This window comes from Nerophis lumbriciformis, linkage group LG20 (assembly GCF_033978685.3).
Source record: "Nerophis lumbriciformis linkage group LG20, RoL_Nlum_v2.1, whole genome shotgun sequence".
Classification (NCBI taxonomy): domain Eukaryota; kingdom Metazoa; phylum Chordata; class Actinopteri; order Syngnathiformes; family Syngnathidae; genus Nerophis; species Nerophis lumbriciformis.
Genome location: NC_084567.2, coordinates 33,395,818 through 33,410,526, shown reverse-complemented (window position 1 = coordinate 33,410,526; position 14,709 = coordinate 33,395,818). Strand labels below are relative to the sequence as shown.

General features: G+C 42.2%; 1 protein-coding gene across 2 annotated transcripts in view; it reads right to left on the bottom strand.

Moving 5' to 3' along the window:
• wdr7 (WD repeat domain 7) overlaps positions 1–14,709 on the bottom strand; it is a 244,008-nt gene that overhangs the window by 118,869 nt on the left and 110,430 nt on the right. For both annotated transcript variants that reach the window (XM_061980833.2, XM_061980834.2), the window contains exon 22: positions 2,479–2,592. In XM_061980833.2, coding sequence (XP_061836817.2) covers positions 2,479–2,592 — 114 coding nt within the window. The remainder of the gene's footprint in view (positions 1–2,478; positions 2,593–14,709) is intronic.

Here is a 14,709-nt window from a genome sequence, read left to right as displayed (position 1 = left end):
ACTCAGATGAGTGGAATGACGTTTAAACTGATTGAGTTGAAAATCAGCGCTTCCCAAGTCAGAGTCCATGGTTCCGATAATGGCTTTTTTGCCGATATGCGATATTCCGATATTGTCCAACTCTTAATTACCGATTCCGATATCAACCAATACCGATATATACAGCCGTGGAATTAACACACTATTATGCCTAATTTTGTTGTGATGCCCCGCTGGATGCATTAAACAATGTAACAAGGTTTTCCAAAATAAATCAACTCAACTTATGGAAAAAATGCCAACATGGCACTGCCATATTTATTATTGAAGTCACAAAGTGCATTATTTTTTTTTAACATGCCTCAAAACAGCAGTTTGGAATTTGGGACATGCTCTCCCTGAGAGAGCATGAGGAGGTTAAGGTGGGCGGGGTTGGGGGGGGGGGGGGGGGGGGTTGTAGGGGGTAGCGAGGGGTGTATATTGTAGCGTCCCGGAAGAGTTAGTGCTGCAAGGGTTTCTGGGTATTTGTTCTGTTGTGTTTATGTTGTGTTACGGTGCGGATGTTCTCCCGAAATGTGTTTGTCATTCTTGTTTGGTGTGGGTTCACAGTGTGGCGGATATTTGCAACAGTGTTAAAGTTGTTTATACGGCCACCCTCAGTGTGACCTGTATGGTTGTTGACCAAGTATGATTGCATTCACTTGTGTGTGTGAAAACCCGTAGATATTATGTGACTGGGTCGGCACGCAAAGGCAGTGCCTTTAAGGTTTATTGGCGCTCTGTACTTCTCCCTACATCCGTGTACACAGCGGCGTTTTAAAAAGTCATAAATGTAACTTTTTGAAACCGATACCGATAATTTTGAAACCGATACCGATAATTTCAGATATTACATTTTAAAGCATTTATCGGCCGATATTATCGGACATCTCTAGTTCTTGCCCAGACAAGCGTGGAGTGCCATCTCCGGGTTGGTGAGGCGATCCAGCTCCAAGTGGAGGAGTTCAAGTACCTTGGAGTCTTGTTCACAAGTGAGGGAAGGGTGGATCGTGAGATCGATCGGCGGATCGGTGCAGCGTTTGCAGTAATACGGACCCTGCATTGGTCGGTCATGGTGAAAAAACACAACCGCCCGGGCAACGAAGGAGTGGCTCCGTAAGAAGCATTTGAAAGTCCTGGAGTGGCCTAGCCAGTCTCCAGACCTCAACCCCGTACAAAATCTGTGGAGGGAGTTGAAAGTCTGTGTTGCTCGGCGACAGCCCCAAAACATCACTGCTCTCGAGAAGATCTGCATGGAGGAATGGGCCAAAATACCAGCTACTGTGTGCGCAAACCTGGTAAAGACCTATAGTAATCGTTTGACCTCTGTTATTGCCAACAAAGGTTATATTACAAAGTATTGAGTTGAATTTTTGTTATTGACCAAATACTTATTTTCCACCATAATTTACAAATAAATTCTTTAAAACTCCTACAATGTGAATTCCTGGATTTTTTTTCACATTCTGTCTCTCACAGTTGAAGTGTACCTATGATGAAAATTACAGACCTCTGTCATCATTTTAAGTGGGAGAACTTGCACAATCGGTGGCTGACTAAATACTTTTTTGCCCCACTGTATCTGTATCATGAATCAATTTAAGTGGACCCCGACTTAAACAAGTTGAAAAACTTATTGGGGTGTTACCATTTAGTGGTCAATTGTACGGAATATGTACTTCACTGTGCAACCTACTAATAAAAGTCTCAATCAATCAATCAAAACACATAGAATCATCATACTGCTGTGATTATATGCATCAAGTGTTCATTCAAGGCTAAGGCAAAATATCGAGATATATATCGTGTATCGCAATATGGCCTTAAAATATCGCAATATTAAAAAAAGGCCATATCGCCCAGCCCTAGTTCAATGATGCCATTTCTGTTTGTCATGTATAATTTTGTCTATTTTGTGTTTATCCTTGAATAAACAGGTCAGTTTCTTGTTACCAACCATTGTGTATTATTCAAACTCCCCTAATTCAGCTGGCTAGTTGTTATCAAGAGTACTAAAACCCTTTTCAACATGATTCTGACAACTAAGTAGGCTAAATAACTTTAATACATGCTCGGATAGGCCAGTATCGGTCAGTATCGGTATCGGATCGGAAGTGCAAAAACAATATCGGTATCGGATCGGAAGTGCAAAAACCTGGATCGGTACATCCCTAGTTCACAATGCACTACTTTTATACAAAAGTAACAGAACAGATGGCGGACATATTCAACGCATGGCCAACGATTAATGAAACTTGTGTAAGAAGTAAGACTATGTATAGTTTTTAATCAAGGTATTTGTGTGACTTTGATAGGTTTTATCATCTTTTCTACTGTGCAACTACAATGGTTGCGTAGATATTCATTAATATCATAAACTTACACACTCATGTCTGCACAAACCCAAATATCCTCTCTGCTCGGATGTTTTGTAATATTTAGAGGTTTACTGATTAGTACCTGCAGTGATGTCATCATCCGTGACGTCCATTTCCTCCTCGGGAGCCTTGGCCTCCGGTGGTTGAGCTTCAGCAGGGGGAAGGGCTGGAGTTGAGGGTTCAGTGGCTGTCCCAGCTGTATGATAGAAGAACACCTCATTAAAATGCATGAGCCTGAATTGTCACAGTTTGTGTGAGTCTTGTTGTTTTGCATTGATTCTTATTGTCCTGGTTAGGCAGCTAATAAAGGTTTATTGGACTTCCTCGTTATCAAGAGGATTAATGGAAGCCGACGCCCGTACAAACACACACGCTGCATTTAGTGCCTTCATTTAAGCCTTATCACGCCATTGCCAATTAACCGTGCTTTTCATTAGCCAGGTTTAATGAATGATTCTCCCCCCGTGAATGGAGTAACACAAGGTAACAGAGCTGATGCCGGGCTAATCTCTGGCTAAACAGACTAATTAATGAATTACAGAAAGACTCTCACACAACCTGAATCAGAGCGCAAGAAAACAATAATGAAATCATCCCCGTATGTTAATTTGATAAGCGACAATGAGACAAAGCGATAAGTACAAATGATTAGAACAGTAAAACAGCGGGATTGCATTACGTGAACCAATACAAATTAACAAAATTCTAATTTGAGTTAGAAGAGACAAATCAGCAGCAAAATAATTACATCTCCGAATAATCACATTATATGCCTTGATAGAAGAAAAAAAAATAATGAAAACATTTTTAATTACGGCGATTCATTCCAGTTGACATACTGCTTCATGTTCCGATTAACTCGCTCAATATCGCGACTCTGCAGAGCTCTGCATTCCAAACATGAACACACACACGCTGACAGAAAGGCTGATACACAACCCTCGGTGCATACATTCAAGTGATAAAAATGTAATTTGAACCTAATTAAAAAGCAATTGCTTCAGTGTGATGAATATGAAGGCAGAGCAATGTTTTGCATTAACGAGGCTCCCTCTCCAAATTCAATTAGAGCAAATGATCTTTGCAGACATGAAACACATGGTGCATGCACACACGTAAACAACTCACTCAGAATAGGGTTTCTCTTATGAAAAATAAATAAGGAAATACACTATATTGCCAAAAGTAATTGGCCACCTGCCTTGACTCACATACATACTTGACAACCTTGAGACCTCCGATTTCGGGAGGTGGGGGGGCGTGGTTGGGGGCGTGGCTAAGAGGGGAGGAGTATATTTACAGCTAGAATTCACCAAGTCAAGTATTTCATATATATATATATATATATATATATATATATATATATATATATATATATATAAGAAATACTTGACTTTCAGTGAATTCTAGCTATAAATATATATTTCTTTTATTGTGTATATATATATATATATATAAAAGAAATACTTGAATTTCAGTGTTCATTTATTTACACATACACTTGTTGAGTAAAGGGTTGAATTGTCCATCCTTGTTCTATTCTCTGTCACTATTTTTCTAACCATGCTGAACGTCCTCTCTGATGATGCATTGCTGTGTGGCACGCACAAAAGTGCTTTCATCAAATGCACTAGATGGCAGTATTGTCCTGTTTAAGAGTGTCACAACATTGCTGTTTACCGCAGACGAACTGCTTTACGGCAGACCAAAACATGACTGCTGTTGTTGTGTGTTGTTGCCGCGCTGGGAGGACGTTAATGAAACTGCCTAACAATAAACCCACATAAGGAACTAAGAACTCGCCCTCGATCATTCTACTGTTTTAACGTCATTAGGCAGGCACACCGTTTATTTTGTGGGAAAGTGGACTCAAGTCCGCATGGACCTGAGTCCGCCTGAATTTCGGGAGATAATTTGTCCCGGGAGGTTTTCGGGAGAGTCGCTGAATTTCGGGAGTCTCCCGGAAAATCCGGGAGGGTTGGCAAGTATGCTCACATATGAACTGGAAGTCCATCCATCCATCCATCCATCTTCTTCCGCTTATCCGAGGTCGGGTCGCGGGGGCAGCAGCCTAAGCAGGGAAGCCCAGACTTCCCTCTCCCCAGCCACTTCGTCCAGCTCTTCCCGGGGGATCCCGAGGCGTTCCCAGGCCAGCCGGGAGACATAGTCTTCCCAGCGTGTCCTGGGTCTTCCCCGTGGCCTCCTACCGGTCGGACGTGCCCTAAACACCTCCCGAGGGAGGCGATCGGGTGGCATCCTGACCAGATGCCCGAACCACCTCATCTGGCTCCTCTCGATGTGGAGGAGCAGCGGCTTTACTTTGAGCTCCCCCCGGATGACAGAGCTTCTCACCCTATCTCTAAGGGAGAGCCCTGCCACCCGGCGGAGGAAACTCATTTCGGCCGCTTGTACCCGTGATCTTGTCCTTTCGGTCATAACCCAAAGCTCATGACCATAGGTGAGGATGGGAACGTAGATCGACCGGTAAATTGAGAGCTTTGCCTTCCGGCTCAGCTCCTTCTTCACCACAACGGATCGATACAGCGTCCGCATTACTGAAGATGCCGCACCGATCCGCCTGTCGATCTCACGATCCACTCTTCCCTCACTCGTGAACAAGACTCCGAGGTACTTGAACTCCTCCACTTGGGTCAGGAACTGGAACTGGAAGTGCCATCCCATTATCCCCTGAACTCCCCCCAAAATGGATTAACTGGAATAAAAAAGACAATAAAACATACATCCATAAACGTGGATGCATATGGAAAAGTGCAATATATTTATCTGTACAGCAACCTATTTATTTATTTATATATGCAACTTATTGCTTTTTTATCCTGCACTACCATGAGCTAATGTAACGAAATTTTGTTCTCATCTGTACTGTAAAGTTCAAATTTGAATGACAATAAAAAGGAAGTCTAAGTCTATTCCTAACCCATAGGGTTCAATATTATGTCGGTCCACCTTTTGCAGCTATTAAAGCTTCAACTCTTCTGGGAAGGCTGTCCACAAGGTTGCAGAGTGTGTTTATAGGAATTTTCCACCATTCTTCCAAAAGTGCGTTGGTGATGTCACACACTGATGTTGGTGGAGAAGGCCTGACTCTCAGTCTCCGTTCTAATTCATCAGGTTCAGGTCAGGACTCTGTACAGGCCAGTCAAGTTCATCCACACCAGACTCTGTCATCCATATCTTTATGGACCTTGCTTTGTGCACTGGTGCACAGTCATGTTGGAGGAGGAAGGGGCCCGCTCCAAACTGTTCCCACAAAATTGGGAGCATGGAATTGTTCAAAAATGTTTTGGTATCCTGGAGCATTCAAAGTTCTTTTCACTAGAACTAAGGGGCCAAGCCCAACTCCTGAAAAACCAACCCCACACCATAATTCCTCCTCCAACAAATTTCACACTGGGCACAATGCAGTCCGAAATGTACCGTTCTCCTGGCAACCTCCAAAAACAGACTGGTCCATCAGATTGCCAGATGGCAAAGCGTGATTCATCACTCCAGAGAACGCGTCTCCACTTCTCTAGAGTCCAGTGGCGACGTGCTTTACACCACTGCATCCCACGCTTTGCATTGGACTTGGTGATGTATGGCTTAGATACAGCTGGTCGGCCTTGGAAACCCATTCCATGAAGCTCTCTGCGTACTGTGCGTGGGCTAATTGGAAGGTCACATGAGGTTTGGAGCTCTGTAGCAACTGACTATGCAGAAAGTCGGCGACCTTATTGCACTATGCACTTCAGCATCCGCTGACCCCTCTCTGTCAGTTTACGTGGCCTACCACTTCATGGCTGAGTTGCTGTTGTTCCCAAACCCTTCCATTTTCTTATAAAAAGCCGACAGTTGACTTTGGAATATTTAGGAGCGAGTAAATTGCACGACTGGATTTGTTGCACAGGTGGCATCCTATGACAGTTCCACACTGGAAATCACTGAGCTCCTGATTTGTGGTATCATCCAAAACTAATGTAAAGTATCAAACAGAAGAATGAGTGATTATTACATTTTAACAGAAGTGTAGATAGAACGTGTTAAAACAGAAAATAACCAGATATTAACAGTAAATGAACAAGTAGATTAATAATTATTTTTCTACCACTTGTCCTTAATAATGTTGACAAAATAATAGAATGATAAATGACACAATATGTTACTGCATATGTCAGCAGACTAATTAGGAGTCCTTGTTTGCTTACTTACTACTAAAAGACAAGTTGTCTTGTATGTTCACTATTTTATTTAAAGACAAAATTACAATAAGAAACATATGTTTAATGTACCGCAAGATTAATTTGTTAAAATAAAGCCAATAATGACATTTTTTGTGGTCCCCTTTATTTAGAAAAGTACCGAAATACTTTTGGTACCGGTACCAAAATATTGGTATCGGGACAAAACAAGCCAATCAGGCCTATTATGTATAACTCAGCCACCTGCAAAATGAAGTAGTTGCAGGGGGGGGGGAAGCAATAGAAAGGTGCACAGCAGAAGGGGATGACAGGGTTTGAGGGGGTTAGGATGGATGGCAGGGAAGAGGGAGAAGAAGGTATTCTACCCTGCTCCAAGGTCAAGCTTGTCATGTCAGCCATGACACATAGCTCCCAGCATGCCTTGTTAACCCCTTGGACCTTTCCCTCCTCCTCCATTGCATCTGGTGCTCTCCCTTCCTCGATTTAAAACACATACTTCCTTTTTGAGTAAAAATAAAGTGGACGATCTCGGTTTATAAGTGCATTCATTTAGTGGTCATATTTATTAGTTTTGTCACCATTTTAGAATTTGAGACACCCTCCATATTTTTTTATAGAATGCAGTGGAAAGAAGGAGAGTAAAAAACCGGGGAAGAACTGTGCAGACAAAGAGGAAAACGGGAATGGTGATTGCTGTTCAGTGATCAAAGAAACAGCTGCAACGCGTGCATTTAAAAGGGGAAATTGTGTGTGCTCACGGGTGTGACAATTGCTGGTGATTTTGCCTAATCAAGTGTGTGGGAATATCGGTGGTTATTTGAGGTTAACTCGTTCCCCCCCTGCCCCGCCTTATGCACTCTCTCCTGGGCTTCCATTACTCGCTCTCCCTCCGCCCCAAAGATTTAAGCTTCACAACCGACTATTATTGTTGTACTGTGTAGCATGTCCGCCCAGGCAGGGGTTGGCGGCTACAGCTGTTCCACCGAGCTGGTAAAATATCGGCTAGATAGATTAGAGATCGGCCGATATGTTTTATTCACCGATATTTTAGTAGTCAAAGGGCCACCCCGTAAGGGACAAGCGGTAGAAAATGGATGGATGAGTGGGAGCCAATAACCGATATTTTGAGCCAATTTTCATTTGCAGTAAAAGCTATTTAACCCTTGTGTAATCTTCATATTGTTGTTACTCAGCCAGCGTTTGTGGGCCTCATGGACCCGTTGCATTTTGTGGCTTTTAATGCCTCACAATCAAACACTTTTATGTTAAAATACTGAACAGATGTTTATTGGGATAAGGTAAACATCTGTTCAGTATTTTAACATTAAAGTGTTTGATTGTGAGGCATTAAAAGCCACAAAATGCAACGGGTCCATCAGACCCACAAACGCTGGCTGAGTAACAACAATATGAACGTTGCACGGAAAATTTCTCTGCCAGTTTCTGCATCCCACAGGGATTCTTCTTTTGTGTTTCTGCACCTGCGGTTCCCACACAGGGTTGCAACATTGTTTGTCAACTATGTCTGCTCTCATTTTCTCGCACATTTGACCCTCTGATGTTCTGTGTACCTACACTCTGTCCTCCTCCTGTCTAGGCCTGCTCTGTGTGTGTGTGTGTGTGTGTGTGTGTGTGTGTGTGTGTGTGTGTGTGTGTGTGTGTGTGTGTGTGTGTGGTACACAGAACATCAATTTCCACACTTCTATTAGCCGGGTCCAGTGGACCCGGACATCTTACAAACCCCGTTTCCATATGAGTTGGGAAATTGTGTTAGATGTAAATATAAACGGAATACAATGATTTGCAAATCATTTTCATCCCATATTCAGTTGAATATGCTACAAAGACAACATATTTGATGTTCAAACTGATAAACATTTTTTTTTTTTGCAAATAATCATTAACTTTAGAAATTGATGCCAGCAACACGTGACAAAGAAGTTGGGAAAGGTGGCAATAAATACTGATAAAGTTGAGGAATGTTCATCAAACACTTATTTGGAACATCCCACAGGTGAACAGGCTAATTGGGAACAGGTGGGTGCCGTGATTGGGTATAAAAGCAGATTCCATGAAATGCTCAGTCATTCACAAACAAGGATGGGGCGAGGGTCACCACTTTGTCAACAAATGCGTGAGCAAATTGTTGAACAGTTTAAGAAAAACCTTTCTCAACCAGCTATTGCAAGGAATTTAGGGATTTCACCATCGATGGTCCGTAATATCATCAAAGGGTTCAGAGAATCTGGAGAAATCACTGCACGTAAGCAGCTAAGCCCGTGACCTTCGATCCCTCAGGCTGTACTGCATCAACAAGCGACATCAGTGTGTAAAGGATATCACCACATGGGCTCAGGAACACTTCAGAAACCCACTGTCAGTAACTACAGTTGGTCGCTACATATGTAACTGCAAGTTAAAACTCTCCTATGCAAGGCGAAAACCGTTTATCAACAACACCCAGAAACGCTGTCGGCTTCGCTGGGCCTGAGCTCATCTAAGATGGACTGATGCAAAGTGGAAAAGTGTTCTGTGGTCTGACGAGTCCACATTTCAAATTGTTTTTGGAAACTGTGGACGTCGTGTCCTCTGGACTAAAGAGGAAAAGAACCATCCGGATTGTTATAGGCGCAAAGTTGAAAAGCCAGCATCTATGATGGTATGAGGGTGTATTAGTGCCAAAGACATGGGTAACTTACACATCTGTGAAGGGGCCATTAATGCTGAAAGGTACATACAGGTTTTGGAGCAACATATGTTGCCATCCGAGCAACGTTACCATGGACGCCCCTGCTTATTTCAGCAAGACAATGCCAAGCCACATGTTACATCAACGTGGCTTCATAGTAAAAGAGTGCGGGTACTAGACTGGCCTGCCTGTAGTCCAGACCTGTCTCCCATTGAAAATGTGTGGCGCATTATGAAGCCTAAAATACCACAATGGAGACCCCCGGACTGTTGAACAACTTAAGCTGTACATCAAGCAAGAATGGGAAAGAATTCCACCTGAGAAGCTTAAAAAATGTGTCTCCTCAGTTCCCAAACGTTTACTGAGTGTTGTTAAAAGGAAAGGTGATGTAACACAGTGGTGAACATTCCCTTTCCAAACTACTTTGGCACGTGTTGCAGCCATGAAATTCTAAGTTAATTATTATTTGCAAAAAAAAAGAAAAGTTTATGAGTTTGAACATCAAATATGTTGTCTTTGTAGTGCATTCAATTGAATATGGGTTGAAAATGATTTGCAAATCTTTGTATTCCGTTTATATTTACATCTAACACAATTTCCCAACTCATATGGAAACGGGGTTTGTATATGTAATAGAAATGTGTAGCATGGGCGTATGGTGTGTGGTCATTAAATATGTATTTTGATATATGTTCTTCAAAGAAAATGAGCCAAAGTCAGTGAGTCTCAGTTTGAAAAATTAATTAATTGTATCATTTTTCTTTAAAAAAAAAATGAAATGGGTCCCACAGACCTGAACACTACACAAGGGTTGAATATTTATAGTTTATGTCAGTAAAGAACTCCAACTTTTTAGGGATTCCCAGCTCCCCCCAAAAAGTCTGCGGGCTATAGAGCATTTTCTATTCGGGCTCCAGTACTCTGGAATGCCCTCCCGGTAACAGTTAAGAGATGCTACCTCAGTTGAAGCATTTAAGTCCCATCTTAAAACTCATTTATATACACTAGCCTTTAAATAGACCCCACTTTTAGACCAGTTGATCTGCCGTTTCTTTTCTGCTCTGCCCCCCCCTCTCCTGCGTGGAGAGGTTATTACAGTTGTGCTCATAAGTTTACATACCCTGGGAGAATTTATACACACACATTAATTACAAACAAACATGTCACAGGTGAAGATTAGCCATTCAAACCGGTTTGTGTCAACGTTTGTGCATGTTATCAGATCAAAATCACTGGGGTATGTAAACTTTTGATCAGGGTCATTTGGGTACTTTCTTTTGTCATTTTGATTTAAAAAGAGTAAACACAGTTGTTTGCCAATAAATAGCTTCACACAACCATTAAGCATGAGTGGAAGAAAGTTTTTTGTGTTATCATTCATATTCTCTGAAGAATGGCCAAGAATTCATAAATTCTCCCAGGGTATGTAAACTTATGAGCACAACTGTAGGTGACCACAGATGATGCGCTAGCTGTTCAAAGTCGGGACCCGGCGTGGACCACTCATCTGTGCATCAGTTGGGGACGTGTCTGCGCTGCTGACTTGTCTCCACTCAAGATGATCTCCTGCTGGCCCCACTATGGACTGGACTCTCACTATTATGTTAGATCCACTATGGACTGGACTCTCACTATTATGTTAGGTCCACTATGGACTGGACTCTCACTATTATGTTAGGTCCACTATGGACTGGACTCTCACTATTATGTTAAATCCACTATGGACTGGACTCTCACTATTATGTTAGATCCTCTATGGACCGGATTCTCACTATTATGTTAGATCCACTATGGACTGGACTCTCACTATTATGTTGGATCCACTATGGACTGCACTCTCACTATTATGTTAGATCCACTATGGACTGGACTCTCACTATTATGTTAGATCCACTATGGACTGGACTCTCACTATTATGTTAGATCCACTATGGACTGGACTCTCCCACTATTGAGTTATATCCACTATGGACTGGACTCACTATTATGTTAGATCCACTATGGACTGGACTCTCACTATTATGTTAGATCCACTATGGACTGGACTCTCACTATTATGTTAGATCCACTATGGACTGCACTCTCACTATTATGTTAGTTCCACTATGGACTGGACTCCCACTATTATGTTAGATCCACTATGGACTGCACTCTCACTATTATGTTAGATCCACTATGGACTGGACTCTCACTATTATGTTAGATCCACTATGAACTGCACTCTCACTATTATGTTAGATCCACTATGGACTGGACTCTCACTATTATGTTAGATCCACTATGGACTGCACTCTCACTATTATGTTAGATCCACTATTGACTGGACTCACCCACTATTATGTTATATCCACTATGGACTGGACTCACACTATTATGTTAGATCCACTATGGACTGGACTCACACTATTATGTTAGATCCACTATGGACTGGACTCACACTATTATGTTAGATCCACTATGGACTGAACTCTCACTATTATGTTAGATCCACTATGGACTGGACTCTCACACTATTATGTTAGATCCACTATGGACTGGACTCTCACACTATTATGTTAGATCCAGTATGGACTGGACTCTCACACTATTAACTAGATTCACTATGGACTGGACTCTCACACTATTAACTAGATCCACTATGGAATGGACTCTCACACTATTATGTTAGATCCAGTATGGACTGGACTCTCGCACTATTAACTAAATTCACTATGGACTGGACTCTCACACTATTAACTAGATCCACTATGGACTGGACTCTCACACTATTATGTTAGATCCACTATGGACTGGACTCACACTATTATGTTAGATCCACTATGGACTGGACTCACACTATTATGTTAGATCCACTATGGACTGAACTCTCACTATTATGTTAGATCCACTATGGACTGGACTCTCACACTATTATGTTAGATCCACTATGGACTGGACTCTCACACTATTATGTTAGATCCAGTATGGACTGGACTCTCACACTATTAACTAGATTCACTATGGACTGGACTCTCACACTATTAACTAGATCCACTATGGACTGGACTCTCACACTATTATGTTAGATCCAGTATGGACTGGACTCTCGCACTATTAACTAAATTCACTATGGACTGGACTCTCACACTATTAACTAGATCCACTATGGAATGGACTCTCACACTATTATGTTAGATCCAGTATGGACTGGACTCTCGCACTATTAACTAAATTCACTATGGACTGGACTCTCACACTATTAACTAGATCCACTCGACGTCCATTGCACCGGTCGCCCAGGGGGGTGGGGGGTCCCCACATCGACGGTCCCCTCCAAGGTTTCTCATTGTCATCCCACTGGGTTGAGTTTTTCCTTGCCCTGATGTGGGATCTGAACAGAGGATGTCGTTGTGGCTTGTGCAGCCCTTTCAGACACTTGTGATTTAGGGCTATATAAATAAACTCTGATTGACTGATCGATTGATTGATAAACAGCCGGACAAAGCTTTAATGTGTTCTTTTTAACATTGCTTTTTAGGAAACGTTGGACATAATGTTTTATGAGGCACTAATGTTGTATTTAAAGGCCTACTGAAACCCACTACTACCGACCACGCAGTCCGATAGTTTATATATCAATGATGAAATCTTAACATTGCAACACATGCCAATACGGCCGGGTTAACTTATAAAGTGCAATTTTAAATTTCCCGGGAAACTTCCGGTTGAAAACGTCTAGGTGTGATGACGTATGCGCGTGACGTCAATAGTTGAATCAGACATTTTGGAATAGGTCGGTCGCCAGTTTAAATCGTCTTTTTTCATCGCTAAATTCCACAGTATTCTGGACATCTGTGTTGGTGAATCTTTTGCAATTTGTTTAATGAACAATGGAGACAGCAAAGAAGAAAGCTGTAGGTGCGATCGGTGTATTAGCGTCTGGCTGCAGCAACACAACCAGGATGACTTTGACTTGGATAGCAGACGCGCTATCCGACGCTAGCCGCCGACCGCATCGATGATCGGATGAAGTCCTTCGTCGCGCCGTCGATCGCTGGAACGCAGGTGAGCTTCGGTGTTGATGAGCAGATGAGAGCTGGCGTAGGTGGAGAGCTAATGTTATTAGCATAGCTCTATCGAGGTCCCGTAGCTAAGTTAGCTTCAATGGCGTCGTTAGCAACAGCATTGCTAGGCTTCGTCAGGCGGTACAGCATTTACCCTGTGGTTACAGGTCCAGAGTTTGGTAGTATTGTTGATATTCTGTCTATCCTTCCAGTCAGGGGCTTATTTCTTTTGTTTCTACCTGCATTTAAGCACGATGCTATCACGTTAGCTCAGTAGCTAAAGTGCTTCACCGATGTATTGTCGTGGAGATAAAAGTCACTGTGAATGTCCATTTCGCGTTCTCGACTCTCATTTTCAAGAGGATATAGTATCCGAGGTGGTTTAAAATACAAATCCGTGATCCACAATAGAAAAAGGAGAGAGTGTGGAATCCAATGAGCCCTTGTACCTAAGTTACGGTCAGAGCGAAAAAAGATGCGTCCTGCACTGCACTCTAGTCCTTCAGTCTCACGTTTTTCATCCACGAATCTTTCATCCTCGCTCAAATTAATGGGGTGATCGTCGCTTTCTCGGTCCGAATCGCTCTCGCTGCTGGTGTAAACAATGGGGAAATGTGAGGAGACGTTCAACTTGTGACATCACGCTACTTCCGGTACAGGCAAGGCTTCTTTTTTTTTATCAGCGACCAAAAGTTGCGAACTTTATCGTCAATGTTCTCTACTTAATCCTTTCAGCAAAAATATGGCAATATCGCGAAATGATCAAGTATGACACATAGAATGGATCTGCTATCCCCGTTTAAATAAAAAAAAATTCATTTCAGTAGGCCTTTAATTTAGCATCAAAAACATGAGGGGATTTCACAAACAACGTTATTACGTGTGTCTAATGCTGTGAATCGGAGGAGCAAAAACATTTGCATTTCCATCCATCCATCCGTTCCATTTTCTACCGCTTGTCCCTTTTGGGGTCGCAGGGGGTGCTGGAGCCTATCTCAGCTGCATTCGGGCGGAAGGCGTGGTACACCCTGGACAAGTCGCCACCTCATCACAGGGCTATTTCGAAAGTGTTCAATCCTATGGGAAAACAGGTAAAAATATGGGATTTCTGTACATCATAATTACTCACCGTCTAGTAACGTTTTTTGTTTTTTGTTTTTTGTTTTTTACAATTTTATAGCAGTTTATGGATTGCAAGGTTTCCTTGTGAGGAATATTACGATCATTTAAATAACATCAATTCTGGGCTCCTTCACGCAGCTTATCGATGAGGCATTTTTCAAGCTGGCTGATGACATTTCTACCTGGGTGTTACAGAAAAAATACGAATGTTTGAGCTGCTGCCTGCTTCTATTTAAAAATCAGAATCACACTGCAAAAAC